This window comes from Nannobrachium achirus (assembly GCF_963921795.1).
Source record: "Nannobrachium achirus genome assembly, chromosome: 18".
Taxonomy (NCBI): domain Eukaryota; kingdom Metazoa; phylum Chordata; class Actinopteri; order Myctophiformes; family Myctophidae; genus Nannobrachium; species Nannobrachium achirus.
Window position 1 is genome coordinate 39,317,323 of NC_137825.1, and position 21,329 is coordinate 39,338,651.

Consider the following 21,329-nt stretch of genomic DNA (forward strand, 5'->3'; position numbering starts at 1 on the left):
GCTCACTTGATTTGAGGCTGTAGCTTGAATGACATTTATTATTCAAAGTGGCTTAGTTAATAGCTTGAGACTTGAGACACTTATAAATTGTAGTTTTCAAAACCACCAATTATAAACTACACAGCAGGGTCGGGGTTGATTATGGCACGAGTCATTACAAATGCAGAAGGCCACTTAACATTTCCCCTGAAAATTGTACAAAAGGCTCAGAACACATTCACTGAGAGTGGTATGTGGTATAATGATTGTTAACATTACACACATATTACTTAAAGTTAACTTTAAACTAAAAACAAAAGACACCCCAGACATAATAATTGAACAATGTTTTATTGAACAGGTTACCAGAAAAAAAAACAATCTGCTTGACTGATCTTTTACCTTAATGTACAGTCCCAGTATCACTGCAAATTAAATGAATCTAATAGCAACAATAAGGTTATTTCCAACCCAACAAATAGGAGTGGCCAGTAGTGAAATGTCACACTATGCAGTTGTAAGTAACAAAGAGGACTGTGAATCAATGCGTTTCAGTTTTATGTTAAACTAGTATCACTGAAAACCACTGAAAAGAGATACATGGGCATTGTCAAGCATGGTAACTCAAACACGCTGTTATGGAATGAGGGCTATAGACGAATCGTCAAGATCGAGCTCGGCACGCTTTCCCCAGCTCAATAGTTGCTTTGATTCTGGTTTCGGTAGCCATCTCGCTGGTAGCCTCCCTGGTAGCCACCTCCTCCCTGGTAGCCACCTCCTCCCTGGTAGCCACCTCCTCCCTGGTAGCCACCACCTCCCTGGTAGCCTCCCCTGTTGCCGTAGCCACCCCTGTTCGATTGGTAGCCTCCCCTCTGATCTCCTGGGGGTGCAGGGCAAGAGTTATTGGTGGAGGTAAATATTAGTGAAGACAAAAACCACATTGAGACGTACGTACGTACATACATATTAACAAAACTCCTACATGAGAACTGGAACAAGACTTGTAAAAGAGTGTTTTCCGATGGTTAAAGTCAGATGCCCAAGGTGGTGAGAATGAGGAGTGCAACTTTAAATATGCCATAACATAAAGCAGGATATATTACACACACAAACACATAATGTAATACAGATAATATTTGTCATTACAAAAGAACATCCTTTAAGAGGGAGCAAGAGAGGTGAGGTAAGGGAGGTGGACAGGGAAGATTGCAGCTCAACAATGATGGCTTAACGAAACTGAACAATTGAAGACATCTACTAGAAAAGAACAAAACAATGTTAAGTGGTGAATGAAGGAATTAATTAGTTCATAAGCACCTCGTTGGTAACCACCTTGCTTCTGGTAACCACCTCTCCCTTCTGAAAACCGCACAGCAAGAACAGTTTAAACACTGAACCACCACACTTGACATTAACATTCATGCAGACAATGTAACACATTCAATCATCTCCATAGCACTAGTTTTACTGCTCTACCATACATACCATACATTTTGAAATACAACGTAAAAACCAATCAGAGGCCACCCCCCATACTTATAATAACTAAGTCTGCTATCAATTCAATACTATCAACAGCAATTGCACAGTAACAAGCATCAAAAACACAATGTTGTCTCCGCTGTAGACAAAACTCTAGGCTGGTTGGAGAGTGTACGATGTGATCAGACAAGAACATGCAAACACATTTCTGAAGTGTTCTAGGTCAAAGGCCACAATTACCTCCTCTCTGATAGCCGCCTTGTTTCTGCTGGTAGCCACCTCTCTGATCTGAAAGACAAAATGTCAACCATCAGCACTTTATCAAAACCAGTGATTTTCAACATTTCTAATTTCAAGGACCCCCAGTTTGAAAGGCATTAGGCCACAGACCATTATTTGTATAAATGGAACCAAATGGACCAGTACAGGTCACTTTGTGCACTAGTTACAGACACATAAGGGTCCATGCAATTCCTAACTATCAATCATTTAGCTGGGGACCCCCTAGAACCCCCTCAAGGACCCCTGGGGGGTCCCCGGCCCCACATTGAGAACCAGTGATCTAAACACGTCTTCTTCAAAGTAGATGGGGCCAATAATACTTCTATGTAATCAGTTACAATTGACATATTTCAAATATTTTCGCAGTCTTGACTCCTGGCCAATGAAGAAGCTGGAGGCGACTGAGTAGAAATGTCTTATTTAGCAGTATTTGAGCAAGAAAAGATGTGTTTGGGATGTGCTGCTCATACACCTGAGACTGGGATTATACAAACTACAAGAGAAGTTAAGAGTTCATAAGCACCTCCTCGTTGGTAACCACCTTGGTAACCACCTTGCTTCTGTTGGTAACCACCTCTCTGCTCTGAAAACCGCACAGCAAGAATAGTTTAAACACACAACCACCACACTTGACATTAACATTCATGCAGACAACATGACACATTTAATCATCTTCACCTCACAATTTGCCATACATATAATAATAGATGACATCAACATAGTACTAGATTTACTGCTCTGCCACTCCTTCACACATTTTAAACAATGTAAAACAAAGATTAGAGGCAGCCTTCTGCCTCACTTATAAGTCAGCTACGCATTCAATGCTTTCAAAAGCAATGTTAGTAACAACAATGTTAGTTACAACCAGCATCAAAAACACAATGTTGTCTCCGCTGTGGATAAAAGTCTAGACTGGCTAGGTGAAATGGGCTATTGCTTTATGGCCATATTTGGAAACTCTCCAGGAAGGCATGTGATAAGAAGGTTTTTGGTGAGGTTAAAGGTGATACACCATGAAATTTCACTTTTCCTATTTTAAAATCTTTTTTTGGGGTCCCACTAGCACCTTCTATCCTCACAAAGTCCCATTTCAGACCGCTGGGTCTTTCTCTGGTTTTGGGAAGGCGGAGGTTAAAAGCATCCCACGGGTTCTCAAAACAGGCTGTCCAGATTTGCTGCCGTCGCTGACGTCATCGACGGACGTTTTTGAAGGAAAAATAATGTTGTTTTTTTTTTTTTTTCCAAAAACATTTTTTTTTCTCCAAAAACATTCTTTTTTTTAAAGATTTTGGGGGGGTGGTGTTACTGCAGCTGAAAATGCTCTGAGAGCCATTCAAAATGAGAGAGGCTCTCTATTCAGGAGTGGTAATTTAGCCTCAAACCTTTTGAAAAACATTTTTGGGACATAAACAATATGACAAATACTTTTTAAATGCATGGTGTATCACCTTTAAAGGCAAAACATATTTTTGGTAGACGCATTCATTCAACAACTAATATACATGTACTGGTATATAAAAAATAATAAAAAAAAAAAAAACCTCAAATGAATATGTATATATATATATATACACATTACAGTATATACATAGGTAGACCAGTGGTTCTCAAACATTTACATTTCAAGGACCCTCTGTTTGATATGCCACGATCCCAGCATTAGCTAAAATGTAAACATGTCTACATCTGAGACCCCAATCTATACTAGAAATTTGTACCTCCAAGAGTGTACACTCTCGGAGTTACATACCTGTTAACTCCCCAAGAACCTTTGAGAGCGACTGAGATAGACAACACTGCTGTGCTGCTCTCCGAGTGTCATGGGTTCTGGACTTACCTCTATTGAAATAGCCACCATACACTCCTTGCTTGAGGTCAAAGACACGCTCGTTGTTCTCCACCAGGCCGCCCAGCTTCTCGGCCAACTGCAGTGCCATGTTCTGCAGAGAGGTGGGCTCTGTGCGGTGCATCACCACTGTCTGGGTGGGCTGGTCCAGGGATGCCTGTGGGAGACCATCACATATGCATGCGGGCGAGATAAATAGTATCATGACACATGTACATTATCCTCATCCTTTTTATGTGTTTATGCTAGATATTTTAAAACATTCAGTGCAGTAGTAGAGAAACCATTTGGTTTACCATGAGCTCTTCATTAATGATCATCTTGCTGATGATGCTGTGGACCATGGGCAACTCCAGTTCAAACATCTCTGATAGAGTCCCCATGCTGGGGAACAGAAATAATTACATTATTTCACATAATTGTTTTGGTTGCTTTTTCTGCCTTTATTGATAAGTATACTGTAGGTTGGCAAGAAATGGGGAGAGAGCTGGGGGGGTGACATGCAGCAAAGGCTGTCGGGATGGGCACTTGAACCCACGACATGCAGTCAGACCGGATTACCAGCCTAGGTGCCTGGACCACTATGGTATGATAACATAAAACAAAGTGTGCAGGTTCTCTGCCTCACTGTCTGACAGACATACCCTGTAAGCAGTGGAGCTCTCTACGAAGTGTGCTCACCTGATAGAGTCGTATACACTGCTGTATGTGAAAAGGTAGGTCCTCAGTGATTCCTCTTGGATCTTCCTACAGAAGAAAACAAATTCAAGAGAATGCTTTAAAATATACACTTTTTGCTAGCATGCTACAGAAATGAACATTTACTGTACTGCATGGGTATTCAACTGGCGGCCCGCGGGCCAAATGCGGCCCGCGGGGACCTTCCTTGTGGCCCCTGGAGCAATTTTGAAAAAAAAAAAAAAAAAAAAAAAGATTTTGAAAAAAAAAAAAAAAAAAAAAATCCAAAATCGTTTTTTTTTGTGGAGGCTAATGAACGTTATAGGTATGGTTTGCGCGATATGAAACGTGAGATTCATCTTACCATAATCACAGTAATCCCTAATCATATTCCATCATATTCAAGTGAAGTGACTCCAGTCAGAGCACTGCAGCAGAGTGGAGTGTTTGTGTCTGCGACCCACCTGATCCTCGTTGAGCATCGTTAAGGCATCAGAGAAGGCAATTGTGTGTGCACTGTCAATAAGGTTGACATCTACTCTAGCATCAAAGCCAGGTTGTCCATCACTAGTATGATGTAGTTAGCACTAGGTTTTAAACAAGAAAGCATGTTTACAGTTGTCAACTTGTTGAACAGAAATTGAACAGAAAAATTAAGCACATTAACATTAAAGTATTCTACTTGAAAAGTATTCTGCTTTGCAATGTAGTTAAAATGTGGTTGTTTGTGAAAATGTAATAGTGAAAATGTGGTCGTGCCGTTTTTTCAAGTGTACAATAGCTGGGGGGGGGGGGGGGGGGGGGGTACGTTAGTGCGGCCCCCGGCCCCTTGGGTTTCTGTCAATGTGGCCCCCTGGACAATTTAGTTGAATACCCCTGCTGTACTGTATGTCCCATGCATTGTGTCACAAACAACCTTCTCTGGCCATAAATGAATGCAGCATGACCAGTCTGCACAACCAGGAGTGTTAGAAGTTGGATTATAGATCTAATTTAGTGTCAAAATATTTATTTCCGTTAATCTCTTAGCTACATTAGTCTAGTGAAACAGTTTTGTACTCTACTCTATAGTACAAAGATTGCCATTTGGACAGATGAGGTGTAGACAGCCACCACACTAGACCATGCACACACTCTGCCAGCCTGTATATGGCTTCTGAACACGACATTGTGACTTTGTTCATAAACTGCACACACAATCACATAGTTATTATTGATAGCTTAAAAACAGGGACATGAGGGAAATAGCGAACGTGCTTTGTGATTAAATGATCATTAAGTGATAAATAAGGTGCACGCTCACCTGACGAGCATCTCGCGTACTCGTGATGTCTCTGGGAACAGGTCCCAAACCTTGCTGTTCATCTTTTCATTGATTATGAAAGAATGGCAGGTGCGCCAGTCGCCCATCTTCATGGCTTTACTGGCTGCCACCACATGCTCCCTCATGCTCTCAGGTGGTCCTAGGGGGAGACACACAACGTTCGGTTCCTAGTACCCCTAGACCACTGGGGGACTCGGTCAACTAAGCATGTAGAGTTTAAGTGGATAATAAGAGGTTGCAGTGCGGTGCATTGACGTACCTAGCAGTGGCTGCCTCTCTCCCACCCTCAGCTGGTGGTGGAACTGTTTGCTGATCATCCTACGGCGGGCATCAAACTCATGGGCAGCCATATAGGGGATTTCCAGCAGCATGGCTGAGACCAGGTAAACACACTCCAGCAACTCCAGGTTGATGTGCATGTGGAATGGTACCTAATGGGGATGGACACACAAAGTCACATTATGGCTTCTGCTACTGGGTTATACATAGCTCAACATGAATGCCACGTTCGAGTACTATCGATATTGCACTTCGCAATTTAGCAGGCAACGTTACTTGTCTCCTCTTCTCAATCTTCTCCTGCTCGGCGTTCCTCTCCTGCATGTTCCTCATCAGCAGGCCCTGGCCCAGAAGCTCCTTGGCGCGTCCTGATGACTGGATGTCCAGCAAGGCATTGTGGGCGTCCTTGATCATGCCCTGACGGAAGGCGCAGATGCCCAGTTGCACCATGGTTCTGTTATACAGGATCTGGTGGAGAGAAAGGGAAGAAATTAACAAACAAGCTGTAGACATAATAATTTGAAAATACAGTTTTATGTGCAGGTACACACGTATCCCTGATTGTACCCAATTTCTATGTAACTGTAAGTAATATGGCTCGAGGATATGAAATTCAAATCAGTAACACAATTTAAAATTTGCCACAATTACAATTAATGAGCGATTAAAGTAAACGCAATAAACAAATACATTATATATACTGGTAGTGAATGTTGCAGATCAACAAGCTCAAAAAACATCGCAACATAATAATAATAATGGATGGCATTTTAACTCAAATCGCTTTGTGGACAGGATGAGCCAGGATTCAAACCGCCGACCCAAGGATAATTGGATGACCTGCTCTACCTCCTGAGCCACTGCTATATGTGACCCGTTGTACAATGTTGGTGTAAAAGAATCTACCTGTATTAGCTCACAACAAAGTATAATACAGGATTAAGAGGTAAAACAAATCTATACAAATTGTATGAAATATAAAACCTGGTTCCGGTTTAGATATATTTTTTGGTTAATGCCTAGACACATTCTGGTGTCTGTTGCCTGCCTACCTGTACAGGTGGGTCGGCGTGCTGAATGTTGTCCTGCAGGTGGCTCATGAGCATCAGGTCGCGGGCTTGGTACCAGCGTGAGTGAAGGGCGTGGTGGTAGATGTGGCAGAGAATGGCGCAGGTTCGGATGCGGTCCGTGCGGTCCTTGGAGTAGATGAACTTGCAGAGGCGGTCCATGATCACAGCACTGTCTTCGCCCTCGCTCTCCTCCTGGTCCTGCTCTGACTGAAATTGGTGGTGGTGTGCAGAGAAACCTGGCTCAATATAGTATATTATATAATATATACATATATATATAATATTAAATCATGCCCTTAAAGTCGAGCTGAAATGGCTTTTTTGGGGATTTTATTTTGAAGTATCAGACTGACGCCTCTGATTTTCTGAACCAATCAGAAGGAACCAGTCCTTCAGGGGATGGTATGGTCACATGATGCGTAATGTTTTCATTTGTAGCTTCATTAGCTTGCAGACGGCAGGCAGAGGGAGACATTGTCTGGGGCTGCTGTGCAGAATGTTACCAAGTTGCCATAATGTTTTAAGATACATATTTTAGTGTGCTGATTAAGTTTACAATGACTAATACACAGTCTGGACATCATCCTGAATTACATTCAAAACGGAATAGCTCTATAATTAAAAACAGCTGTGTTTGGAGGAATGCCAGCAATGGTAATCAAAGGTTCATAAGAAGACCTGTTTATGTCATCAGGCAGCACGTTTTTGTTCACGGTTAGTAATTAAGATTTAGCCTTTTATGGACTTTTGATATAAAAATACACAAAAATGGTTTATTTTCAAAAAGTGTGAGAAACAGATTTTTCATTTCTTTACTTAAATCGTTACGTGGGCTGCCTCTGAATATACAGCATGATGTCTGTGACGGGAAAGTCCCTGTTCCTTGCTGATGATGGAAATAGTTGACTGTCCATCGTAAAAATCATTTGTTAATGTTCATCGCTTGTCATGTTTTAACCAAATTAAAGCATCCGAGTCACAAACATTTTAACCACTTTAACCATATTTTATACATGGTTATTCAAAGATAGCAGGTCTGCTATTTTTGCCAGACCCATGAAATGGGTAGGCCTACATAAGCAAATGTCGGTCCGGGTTTTCTATATAAAGGGTATATATGATGATGACATGATGACGACATGCCTACAAAAGGCATGATGTCATAAATGATGATGACAGACAGGGGGTCTGGCACAACCAGGTTGACCTGGTCTAGTTCTTAAGGGCATTCCAAAATATGGGCTTAATATTGAAGACATCAGGGATCTCCATATATGGGCATAAAAGGACAATCCTTGTCCTTTTTATGTCCATTATGGAGATCCCTGGAATGGTTGGCGCCGCTCAAAAAGGGACAAAGAATGACAGATACAGAGATATACATATATGGTTATGAAAGGGACAAATGGTACGACGGAATACATTTCCCAGCGGATTCCTCGTGACTCACGTCAGGGCAACCACACTTGCAATTTCCCAGAATTCCATCTTTCTAGTTGTGAATCCTTGTGGGTACATGAGTGAGTCAACCGGTTGTTTTACGGACATGTCCTCCTCACCTTGGAAACTTCTGCACAGGCTCCACCCTCTCCTTCTGGTACCTCCTCCTTCGCCTCCTCTAGCTTCTTCTCCTCCTATTATATGGTAATATATAATATAGTGATGCACAAAAATTGGAATTCTGATCTGAAACGGACACTTGGCCGAATTTTGAGCGGTGCTAACCGCTCCTACGTCTGGCTTTGTGTATCTCTATGTCCGTAGTACGAGACTAACGTCATAGAAAGTACGCAGACACCGACATCACCACAGCTTATGTCACAGACAGAACGGCCCTTACAAGTAGATATGCCCGTGTGTCATGTTTGATAACATGCTACGATTTATATTCTTTAATTTTGTTTTCCCAATTTATGTACAGGTACTGTTGGCTGTAACCCTGTTGTGCGCTTACTCCGCATCTCCTCTTGGCATCCCTAGTGTGCCTCCCGCGTATTAACACATTCGTTGCAATCAATTAAATCTCTCTGAAGGTCCAAGATGCCATCGTCTCCATAGACTTCCATGTAATTAATAGTGCACGGATCATACACTCCCATGCCTAGATCATGCACCACGTGTGTTCACAGCTTTCAAACAAAAAGATCCGCTTGGAAATCCGTTCAGGCATTCATGAGATATCAGCCATTATGTTTTTACATTATGTAAACAAACATGGCAGCCACGTTTGAAAGATGGGGTTTGTTATGGGGGTTAAACATGCAATTTCGTGATCGCGATCATGCCTAATACATTTTTGGAGGTCCAAAAAATATTTTAAAAAAATAAGAAAAAAAAAGGGAAAAAGAAAAAACGGCCCAAACTCGGGAAACTCAGGGTTAGGGCTGTCACAATTATTACATAATCGTCTAATTATTTTGTCATAATCGTCATAATCATGAATGTTGAAAAATCTCCAAAAGTGTGGAAATAGCAGATCTACAAGCTCACAACGCGTCGCATCGCGACGCGTTGTGAGCTTGTAGATCGGCTATTTCCACTATCAAAGTTATTTTTGAGCGGTGGTCACAACGCTCCTATACGTGGCCGTGTGTGTGGGTCTGTCTGTCTGCGTGTCTGTCTGTCTGTCTGTAGCCTGCAGTAACCTTTTCTGACCACACATGTTAAGGGAGGGGCGCTGTTGTTCAGGCCAGGCCAGACCAGGCACACACACACACACACACACACACACACACACACACACACACGGGGGGGGGGGACCACCGCTCAGTTCACACAGGTGTGATTTTTAAGTACAGTATTTTCTGGACTATAAGGCGCACCTGACTATAAGGCGCACTGTCAATGAATGGTCTATTTTCAAACTGTTTTCATATATAAGGCGCACCTGACTATAAGGCGCACATAATAGACGCTACCGTTGCGTTATGCATCAAACAGATGGAGCTGTGCTAAAGGGAATGTCAATGTCAATGAATGATCCATATATAAGGCGCACTGGACTATAAGGCGCACTGTAGTTTTTTGAGAAAATTAAAGGCTTTTAAGTGCGCCTTATAGTCCGGAAAATACGGTAGTAAGTTGTCAAATATGTCAGTAATTTCTTTGTATATTTAGGTTATGTGCCATATCTACCATGTACAACTTCAAAGCCTAAAAGCCAAACAGAAATGTAATTATCAACGACAAAAACACAATTAAATCGTTAATCGCCAATTATTTGAGTGACAATTAATCGTCATGTAAAATGTCATATCGTGACAGCCCTACTCGGGGTTGGCACAGGTAAACTCGGGCAACTCAGGGTTGGCACAGGTAAACTCGGGAAACTCGGGGTTGGCACCATATGTGTTAACTCATTTAATGCCACCCTTTCACCACTAGAGGGGGCCCAGTTTGCCACAGACAATCCCATAGAGATATGCTGGTATATGCAGAAGCCCTGCAGCCATGACTTGCCTAAACACTTTCCTTTGTGCATGTACAGGAAGAGGATGAAGTTAGCTTGAAGTTAGCTATTGGCTACCAAGCATTTTAAAAGCCTTATTTTCGTCAACTTAGCCATGATTAAACCTTGCACACCTCATGCATGGGAAAAAAACAGAGAAGAATGAGCTCTAAAAAATCCAATGCAATCCTGGATTGCATTGTTGTGGGTTTGTGCAGTTTGTTCACAGCTTTCAAACAAAAAAATCCGATTGGAAATCCGTTCAGGCATTCTTGAGATAATAGCCATTATGTTTTACACTGTTGTGAGCTTGGAGGTCTGCTACCTGAGTTGTATGGGGGTTGTATGGGGGTTAAACATGCAAAATCGCGATTGAAATCATGTTCACTAGTTTTGATGGGGTCCCAAAAAAAAATTTCAAAAAATTTTTTTTTTTTTTTTTTTTTTTGAATCACGTGTATACACGTGATTGGCACTGTGGGATGCGCTAATATATCACGTGTATACACGTGATTGGCACAGAATGAGTTAAGAAGATGAAGGTTACCTTGGTCTCCCCCTGGAGGCCGAGGCTGCGGCGGTGAGCCTTGTAGTCAAACTTGTAGTAGGTGTGCATGATGCGACGCAGGTAGACACGACACACCTCCTCCGTGCTTCCCTTGTTCTCCAGGTATTCCAGCAAACGATCAATGATGCCACAAACATGGCCCTCGTCTTTGAGGTTGTCCACGTACTCTGAGTTAGGAGGGAGTGAGGGGCGGGACAGAGAGAGGAAACATCCGTTTAAGTAATGGAACTAATCAGCGGCCATGACATGTCTGTTTGTATGAGTGTACATATAGCTGGTCTTGGTGGTGGTGCCTCACCTTGGGAGTGGGGGTCAGTATTCTGCATGATCTTGGTGAACTCCTCATCCATCCTCTCCACCAGGGTCAGAATACAGCCACGCACCCTGAAGGGCTGACGAACACAAAACAGAGAATGATGTCACAACGTATGGAGTGCTAGAATTCTTTTGAAATTGAGGCCCAGACCTAACTGGGCGAGCCCGAGGCTCGGCCTGAATAATTAGCATGCATTTTAGGCCCAGCTCAGCCTGAAAAGATCAGGTCGGGAAGGGTCGGGTTCGAGCAGAATTTGAGAACTCTACTGAGTGCTACATACTGTACTTTTAGTGAAGACTGAGGAATGAAACAGGGGGTGAACTACCTGTTCACCGGCAGCCAGGTTCTCGCTGTCCTCTGCGATGTTCTCCCCAATGAAGATGTTGCTGTTTGCAAACAGGATGTCCAGCAACTCGTCTATGCACTCCAGACACTTCTTCCACATGTCCGGCTAGAGAGACATGGGGATATCTGAGCTACCAAACTGAGCAAAGGGCACCTTCTCCTCATTGTTGACACTGAAATTCTTTGTACCAGAGCTTTAATCTAGGAAGCCATTAGCATAAGGTGCTGAAAATGTACAGGGCTACATGCTTTTCCAGACTCGGCTTCATAATCATCTTTTTTTTTCTTTTTTTAACAAACTGTAGTCAAAATTCAACCTGACAACATAGTGAGAAATTACTCCACATACTGAATGATATATACAGTAAAATAAATTATCTATATAATATCTGCAACATGGCAGTTAGGTATATTTCAATTAAACATTATTTCCATACTCCAGGATTTATATCAACACCTGTGTAAGAATGTTTAATTTACCAAATGTCAGCATGTCCTACCTTCATGAAGGCAGCTAGGTTGGGGTTGTAGTCATAAAGGGAGGCGACAATGTTGAACTTGATCTTGACCAGGATGCCCTCGCCCAGGTTGTGCTCATTGGAGATGCCTGCCAGGGCATGGAGCAGTTCAATCTGGGCAGCTCTGCCAGAGGAAGGGGGCAATGGAAAGAAGGAACATGGGGAAAAGGAGTTTGAAGAACAAAGTGAAAAGACAGAAAACGCTGAGGATGTTCAATCATTGACACACTTGCACCATACCAGTGTTTCTAAAACTTTCAAATTTCAATGTCTCCCCTTAACTCTTGCAGTGTACAAATGGAACCAAATGAACCCGTCAGTGTTCATTTGGTTCCATTTGTACACTGCCAGAGTTCCATTTGTACACTGCCAGAGTTACTAGGTCCATTTAGACTCCATTTGGTTCCATACTGCACCATGCAATCAAGGACCGCACATCTTTTACACCAGAGAATTGTGGGTTTGAGGGAGATAAAAGGTGTTCTAGTGCTTAGCATTCGTTCTAAAAAGATTATTATAAAAGGGTGTACTCTAAAATAAGGTTCCAGCAAGGAATTCTACATGGTAGCACCAAAACACTTTGCTTCAGAGACCATTTGGAACATGTCTTGATCCAAGAACCTAGATTGACAGCAGTAGACTAAAGCTATTTTATTTTATATTAATTTTGCAGCTGTACTCGGTGCTGTAGCTGTACTCAGTGCTCCTGCTTGTTAGGTGTCTGAACGTTACTTTATGAGCGCTCAGTGGAGTTGTAGTCCTGCCTGTTACCTGTCTGTGCCCTTCTTGCCTCTGGCTTGCAGGATCTCATTCAGCTTCTTCACCACAACTACTGTGTTGATCTCTGTGCCCTTAGCAAACATCTTGGGCTTCTCCTGTACGGTGGAAGATAAACAAAAAACATATGTCGATGTGATTCTTATTGAAGAGTAACATTCCAGCATTATTCCATGGAAAAGAGACTGTATGGATTTCTGACACAAGGTCGTTCTAAATGCTAAATGCCTAAATTAGTGTGGTTGCCCTAACAGGGGAAATAGACAATAGTACTCATCAGACTTTACTGTCTTTCTTAACATTTTTCCAGATAAAACTTTATTTTGACGCGCTACTCTTGACAGTTTTGGTGGCATAATATTATAATGAAAAAAGGGATATTTCACTTTCAAAAAAGCTTTTGGTCATTTTATCGTCTATAATGAGGCTTTTGTGAACACCCCAGACACTGATTTCAACGTTTATTTTTTACTTTGTTTTATTTTTAATATATACATATTTTTGGGGGAAATTATAAAAGTAAATAACAATAATAATTAAATACATACAAAAACAAGGCCTGCTCACATATTAGAAGGGCAGAACCAAGGACAGGTGTGTTTGATAAATTTATCATAGATAAAATGGAGTTTGAAGTTACAATGGGATTGTATAGGAAAGGGGCATGTCTGATAAAATGAATATCAAATATCTAAATACTGAATCAATCAACTTTCCCAAAATATCCCTTCAATTTATTTGTGAATTAACTTTCTTCATTGACTTGAATGGAAAAATGCAAAAAAAATCACTTTTCCCAAATATTGAGATGACTGACATTTATGTGCACATTTTAGACCACGAGGGCATTCCAAAAAATGGGCTTAATATTGATGACATCAGGGTTGTCCATATATGGGCATAAAAGGGACAAATGCTAAGACAGAACACATTTCTCAGCGGATTCCTTCCTTCCTAGTTGTGAATCTTATGGGTACACGAGTGAGAGTTTTACGGACATGTCCTCCTCACCTTTGCCAAAGGGGCGCCTTTAGTCACCTCCTCCCAGGCTCCACCCTCTCCTTCCGCTACCTCCTCCTCCGCCTCCTCCTCTAGCCTCTCCTTCTTCTTGTTCTTCTTCCTCACTTCTTTTTTCTTCTCAGTCTTATCACTGGTGCTGCACGATTAAGCAAAATCATGACTTAGGTTTACAGTTATGTAATTGGGTGCCTTGGCAATACCAACCCATCTCCATCCATCAAGCTAAAAGAGGTCATTACATAGATTTGACACCAACAAGCATCTCCTGCTCTTGCATTTTCATGCAATGTTTGTAGTGTTTGTTAATTTGCCAAGCAGAGACATAGAAGGAAAGACTCACATCTTGAGGAAGTTCAACGCTAAGGAAGCTGTCCCTCCCTCCCCATCATCGGAGCTCTCGCTGCCACTGCCTGCGGTGTCCGAGCCCCACTCTTCATCGTCATCATCGCTAGAGGATGACTCGTCCTGTCACAGAGGGGAAACCATAGAAGGTTACAGAGTACGGTCTTGGCTGACAGGGGAAGGGATACATGTGTTTTGGTTGTTTAACATGAAGCAGCCTCATACCCCGGAGCCTTTGGCCGTCTTGAGGAACTGGCTGGCATCTGGGGTGGGCTCTGCTGGAGGCTTCTTCTTCAAGAAAGATTTGGCATCATCTTTTTCATCATCATCATCATCATCATCACTGTCTGAAGATGAACCTGAAGATTTAATTTTTTTAACACAAAATCAAATGTACAAATCCTTTTTTAAACAGCTGGCTACACCATGATTACAGCTACTTCACATACATTTACCATTAAAAGGAAAACGCCACAGTTTTTCAAACTTTTCTTCATGTCTTGTGTTTATCCGCAAGAATAATGAGAAGCCACAAGGGCGATGAGCGACCGTCAGATCAATACATGGGCTGTGAGTAAAACACTCCCTACTCAAGTCACTATAGAGATTACACCATTTTGTAGTGGTGTCCAAATGCAGTGATAATTATTATGACCCATCAAATGGAATCATCTTATCTGCAGAAAGAAAAATACAGACAGAAAATAAAGATCTGTCAAAGGCAGCAATGCCTCTACATATAACTCCCTATGTAGGGATTATGGAGTAGTGAACTAGTGAGTGATATGATTTCAGACATCCTTGGTGACAACTCGTGTCAACACTCTGCCTCACCAAAGCAGGAAGTCAAACAAACACAGATGTTCCCCTGGCATGCCAGGGCCACCTGCGTTGTCAGCACCATGCTCCTCCTACTGTGTTGATATTATTTTGTTACAGCCGTGACTATGATTAATGACAATAGGCCTACAGCAGCAGATTTAAGGACCGACTCCGTTGGAGACGACAAGTGGGGTTGTGCAATTAAGAGGATGAGACATGAAAGCTTACATTTGCGCTTTAGAGGTAGATCTTATGAACTATTGCTACAGTTGTTAGGCCTGCTTTAGGAAAGATAGCAAATGAAAGCCATTTATCAAAAAGCTTGCTGTGGATTTACTTTCTTGCAAAAGCAGTGCATTTGAGGCAATGTATCAGTGCACAGCAATGAGAATAATGGGATTATTCCCTAGTGGCTAGGGCATATCCAAACAATGCATTGCTAAAGGAAAGGTTCAATGTACAAAATAATAATAACAACCAGTAAGACGCCTAAGGGCAAAAAGCGACCTTGCCCTTTATATACTTTTTTTTAAGACAAAAAAGGAAAGCTAACCCGACTCCTCTGGCTCCTTCTCCTCCTCCTCATCTGCAGACTCTTGTGGGTTCTGAGAAAGAGGGAGAATGTGTAAGGACATTATTGACACACCAAAACTACTGTGAGGAAGGCCCCCACACAGTTTACTCTTCAGTGTTAATTAATCTATTTGTATTATAGTGTACACATTTAACTAAAATGGCCCTGTTAGGGTCAATTTGTTTAAATTAGCTCTTCAGTACCTCCTTGTAAGAAGCAATCTCCGTCTCATAGTCCCTGTTGTACTTGCGGATCTTCTGACGGAGTGTGCTGAGCGCTTTGGCGTTGTTCTTGTTCATCTTTTTCTTTCCTTCCTTGTCCTCCCAAATCTGGAAGAGAGAGATTATTCAACAAAATGTCAATTAGTATTTGTGATGCATTTACGGAGCTTCTATAGTATTACAACTAATTCAAAATCTGCTTTTTTAACTTACTGAAAATATTTTATAGGGCGCATTTTTATTTGGCCCATATTTGCCATCTTGCATTTCTGTTTACAACACTCATAATAAAAAAAATCTACAAAATATCATTATGATTATTATTGCTGAACTATACTGAGTAAAACCCAGTCTTATTTTGAAGTCCATTACTCGATGTCCAATTTTCATTATTAGCTCACTTTAGGTTGCTAAATTTGACTAACCTAGAGAAAAAAATGCATACGAATAGTGATGTGCAGTGAATGTATTGTAAATGTACCGTTATAACTTATAATGACAATAACTAGAACTTTTACAATATTCATCAATCATCATCCTATTCTGCAAAGTGCTGAGAACTTTGCATGTCAAACATGGCTGCCATGGTTGTTGCACTGATCTAATGCCAGTTTCTTCTCATTTTTGTGACAAAACACATGCGTATGAGGTAAACAAAATGATTACTCTGGCATTTGTGTCCTTTCAGTCAAGGTGTACTTACAGTTCTTGCTAAAGCAATAACTGTCCCAACAAACTTGGGATCTACTTTCATATATCATCTATAAAGGTGCTGGGGAAACCCCTGTAATGGTTATAGGCTGTAATGTAATGTGCAATTTAACCTGGTTGAGATAGTCTTCCAAGTCGGCAAGAAGACGGATATAGAAGGGGGGAACCCCCTCTTTGTCCACTATAGTCTTGCTTTTGAGGAAGGCTCGACATAGCGACTCAAATTCCTCCAAACATTTGGCCATGTCCCGGATCTTCATGGCGTTGCGGATGGTCTTGATGGTGTTTGTGAGCTCCTCAAACCTGAGATGATTAATTAACGTTTCGTTAGTAAATTTATGAGCATATAGGCTAAACTTTGACCTTGCAAACTACAATACACCTGCTCCACTGGGGTTCATGTAATGAAAAACGTTGGCATTTACTTTGATGTACTGTAACCATATGCTTGGTTTTCTCCACAGTTAGACTTACCTTTTATCTTTGGCGCTGCGTACAACCCTCTTTGTGTCCTCTTCATCGTCACTAAGCAGCAGCGACCTATGGAATACAATATGTTAATAAAAAAATAAAAAATACAATGTATTGTGAACTTTGTGAAGATGTCCTCTGGAAAACAGGCTGGAGCTTACTGCTTATAAGTAGTTCCGGGTGCTTTTGGGGTGATCTCATCCGCCGATGAGGACTCCTCTGACTCGCTGTCAGACCCGGTGGCAAAGAAACGCGACATTGCCGATGAAAGTTGTCAATCTGCAGAAAATAAACAATAACAGCATGTGACGGTTACCTAAATAGGAAGGCATATTTTGATTTGATCATTACAAATAATCACAATGTGTGCGATGTCTGAAAAGAAAATGTGTTGGTCACTGGTCACTTCTCTGGTGATGACAGACTGTACGTAATAGAACTGTAAAGCAGCATTTTCCTGAAGGCAATATGCTAATATGTTCCTGCTTTAAATGTGGAGAACATCTGAGCCTTGACTGTCAGTTTCTTCAGACTCAAAATGAGAAAATGTTATGCCTACATATATTGATAATGGGCTTCACCTATTGAATTGAGGCCAACCATATCTCTAAAATAACTTGATACAATACTAAAAGCAATGCTTGCCCATAATCAATTATTCAAGTTGTTTTCAGCTACAATTAAAGCAAGCTACAAAACATGTTAGTAGCAGTGGCTCTCACCGTGGGGCCCCTCCCAGTCCCCCCAGTCCTCCTGGGGGTCCCTGGTTTCTGTCTAAACTGATTGATAGTCAGGAACCAAATGGACCCTACAGTTCTGTAACTAAAAGTTGGTCAGTGATCCACAACACGACCCACTGTTTGGGAAACAGTGACCTAGAGGCATATCAAACTGGGGGTCCTTTAAATTAAACCAGCCTGAGAACCACTGTATTATAGGAGAACTATGAGCTGTGTGGTTCCAGCTGACAAGCCTGACATAGCCTGCTGGCAACATGCAACATCCATCAAAAATATCAAGGATGAGTCAGTGACGTAACATACACAATGGAAGTGCGACTGTGCGTGTAGCCTGTCGAGCGCTGCGATCTTATCGATCATTGAACATGTGTCTGCAACACACGCACCTCAATGTGTCTGTCACTAGACAACGACAAACGAAATAATTTATTCAATTTGAATGCATTTTGTATCAAGACGGAAAGCTAGAACTGCGTAATTTAACTGTTATAACTGTGGCAAGCACACCTGCTAGATGGCGCTGGCGCTTCGTTTCGGGCTTTCGATTATGACGATTCTAACTAATCCTGGCATCTTTTTATTCAGGAGGACTGAGCTAACGTTAGCCACTGTAGCCTTGACAGCTGGTAATCTAGTCATTGACTGTCTGGTTTCAAATGGACCTCTATCGGAGCATTATCAACAGCAAAATAAACAAGACAGCAAGTGTACACAAATGGTCAAACAGTACAGAACATTTTCTCCTGATAACCGACGACACATGCGACAGTAATGTGGCGCGGCGCTGGACTATGCTAACGAACACACACGGCCTTCTCGCGTGGCGGGATAGCGGCAAAGAAAGACTTCGTCTGGAACCGCAAACAACGCGAAATAAAAGTGCAACATTTCCCATAAACTCACCTAAGTCCTTGTTACAGTGTTCTTGTTGTGTGTCGGTACAATTTGGGCTGTTTTATAATCCAGTTTGGCGACTTGGTGGCAACAAGCAGAAGCGTTGGAAATGCTACCGGTCAGACACTTCCGTCAGGAAAGGAAGTAGAAGGGAAATTCACAAGCGTGTGGTGTGCAGCAGTGTACGCCAGACAGACAGACAGACAGACAGACAGACATACATGTGTTTGAGTTTTTCCCCCTACATTTTGTTTTTAATTATTTTGAAACATTAAAAAAATAAAACATTCTCAAAAAGATTTAAGAATAAAAAAAAATGCAATGCAAGTAATGTCATTAAGAAACTCCATACATTAGAAAAATGTTCAAGCTCACAACGTGATGCAAAGCGACATGTTCTAAGCTTGTAGATCTGCTGTTTTCACTCTTTTAGGTCCTGGGCAAAAGTCTTGATTTCTATTTTTAACTAAAACCTTTGGGAACCACTGAGCTAGCTTATTGATCTGTATCAGTGGTTCTCATTCAAACATTGTCATGTCAAACAAAGACCTCAAATTGATTTGGTCGTGGACCCCCATCCCACCTGAAAATATTTCATCAGGGCCCCACAATAATTGTTGAAGATAATTTTATGTTGTGGTCAAAGTTTTCAAAAATATAAAAAGTTTAAAATAGGGTTAAAGTGGTTAAACAGAATTTGATACATGATTAGCTCATTTAGCTGGGGACCCCCTGGAATCCCCTCAGGGTCCCTGGACCCCTCTTTGAGAACCTATACAGTATGTCAACAGCTGATATAATGTACAGTATGCTGCCACCACCAGGATGAAGACTACAGACTACAGTAAAATCCTGCTCTCAGGCTGGGGGAGGTGCCATGGCATTGGTCCATCCCATTAGTCCGACACTGATTGAATGCTGACCTGGTGAATTCTAACCCTGACCAATGTAGGACTAATGAGATGTAGGACTTTTATGGGCAGTCCCCGACCTGGAAACCTGCTAACAGTGTAGCGCTGAAATGGCCATCTCCAGCTCTGCCAGGAACCTTCCATTAAGGCGGATTAAAGGCCCCTTCCCACTGCGCCCGATAACGATATGTCGGTGTTCACATCAAGATGGCTTTATCGTTATCGCACCCAGTGGGAAAGGGCCTTAATTCTTGAAGGAGCGGTAGAAGTTTGGTTTACCACGTGGGAGACCAGGGTTTGACTACCAGGACAGAACTTTACTGTGTGCAGTATACATATAAAAACAAAAACAGGAATTAATTATGCATTAATATATCAGGGTGCTTTATGAAAGCTTTACAAGTGTACTAGACCCACTCTCAGGGAGGTGATGACCCCTGCATATGGCCTTTGTGTAGTTTGCCTGTTCTCCCTGTGTTTGTGTAGGTTTCCTTGAGGAACACTAGTTTCCTCCCAAACAAAGAGACACATATTGGTAGAGTAGGGTACCCAGAATGCTCGCCTTAAACACGCTCGCCCTCATTTATTTCCCGTCGACCTCATGCCTATACCGCTTGGTGAGGTGGTTCTTGTATTTGTCATGTTTCATAGTGAGCGGTGTCCACTTTGCACAGGTGCGATTTTTTACATTGTGGTTAAAGGTGTCTTATGGCACGGTCACACCACACTTTTATTCTACCTATGAGGACGTATTCTGCCAATGTATTTCAATAGGAATGGAGCATTTTGCTGCCATTTGCAGATTTCTGAGGGGAAAAAAAATCAATTCAGCCTCATTGTTGATAAAACGATATTCCATTAAAACTGAATGACGTGTGGGATTGACCATTTCCAAAAACATGAAACATGGTTGATCGTTTGACTTTATTAATTTTAAAATTAAAATATGATTCTTGAAACAATTAAAACATAATTTGTAATAGCCTACAACGATGTTGACAATGTGTCCAAAACAGAATGGCCCAGAAACAGTTCTTAACGTTGTCCTTTCCAGTCAGCCTTTTTCTCTGTCAACTTTCGCAGTTCTGAAAGAAAAAAGCAATTCCTCATTAATAGATAATACTATTCACATTCAAAAAGTAAAACTCGTCTTTGTGCCGAGGGTGGCAAAACCCATTTTAATATGAACTCCTCAGACCCTTCAGGGCCGCTAGACCACTTGCCTGTGAATATTATGGAGGAGAAACAGACTATACACTTTTAATTATCGCAACAAACCATACCCTCTTCTAGACGTCTTATTTTTTGTTGACATGTGACCAGTTGCTGTTGACAGTTTACCAGCTTTTTCTGTGTTTGGGCACAGTTGGCACAGCCTGCAAAAACATTCATTTCATTCATATTATAAAACTTGGATGAAACTATAGAAAGATTTGACAAGAACAACAAAACAAGGAGGACTGTGTGAAAGTATGAATATGGATGTTATGGTATAATGGCTATTTTTGTGTGCAAACTTCAAGTTATTAGCTTTAATAGAATCACTGAGATGCTTGAGGTGGAAGGGTGTTCAATGCCATAACTAAACCTTTAAACACAAACACTTTCACTTACCCATCTTCATCCTTTTTGCACCAGGCGAATCCTCCCTACTGGTCAATATGTGTTTCTTAACATGATTAAGTGCTCGGCCAGTCCTCACAACAGG

General features: G+C 41.6%; 1 protein-coding gene across 2 annotated transcripts; it reads right to left on the reverse strand.

Annotated features, from left to right (window-relative positions):
- Positions 1–314: 314 nt before the first annotated feature.
- Positions 315–18,855, reverse strand: eif3c (eukaryotic translation initiation factor 3, subunit C). 2 transcript variants are annotated; one of them, XM_080747095.1, is made up of 26 exons: positions 18,720–18,855; positions 17,238–17,355; positions 17,080–17,145; positions 16,719–16,908; positions 15,877–16,002; positions 15,653–15,704; positions 14,503–14,636; positions 14,276–14,400; positions 13,927–14,071; positions 12,910–13,013; positions 12,121–12,262; positions 11,601–11,726; positions 11,258–11,351; positions 10,939–11,126; positions 8,503–8,577; positions 6,926–7,150; positions 6,150–6,341; positions 5,854–6,025; positions 5,574–5,733; positions 4,274–4,339; positions 3,889–3,976; positions 3,584–3,749; positions 2,267–2,326; positions 1,702–1,749; positions 1,297–1,338; positions 315–859 (listed from the first exon to the last, which is right to left on the reverse strand). In XM_080747095.1, the coding sequence occupies exons 2-26, from the start codon at positions 17,333–17,335 to the stop codon at positions 675–677; spliced, it is 3,069 nt and encodes a 1,022-aa protein (XP_080603221.1). In that variant the 5' UTR covers positions 17,336–17,355; positions 18,720–18,855; the 3' UTR covers positions 315–674. The 2 variants fall into 2 exon arrangements, with proteins under 2 accessions (XP_080603221.1, XP_080603222.1); XM_080747096.1 differs by lacking the exon at positions 8,503–8,577.
- Positions 18,856–21,329: the final 2,474 nt, after the last annotated feature.

Excerpts from the sequence above, each read along its gene's own strand:
- eif3c (XM_080747095.1), bottom strand. The coding sequence starts at position 17,335 with ATGTCGCGTTTCTTTGCCACCGGGTCTGACAGCGAGTCAGAGGAGTCC. Across the intron at positions 11,127-11,257 it reads TACTGACCCCCACTCCCAAG|AGTACGTGGACAACCTCAAA; the intron begins GTGAGGCACCAC and ends CTCCTAACTCAG. Across the intron at positions 7,151-8,502 it reads CCTGTGCAGAAGTTTCCAAG|TCAGAGCAGGACCAGGAGGA; the intron begins GTGAGGAGGACA and ends CACCAATTTCAG.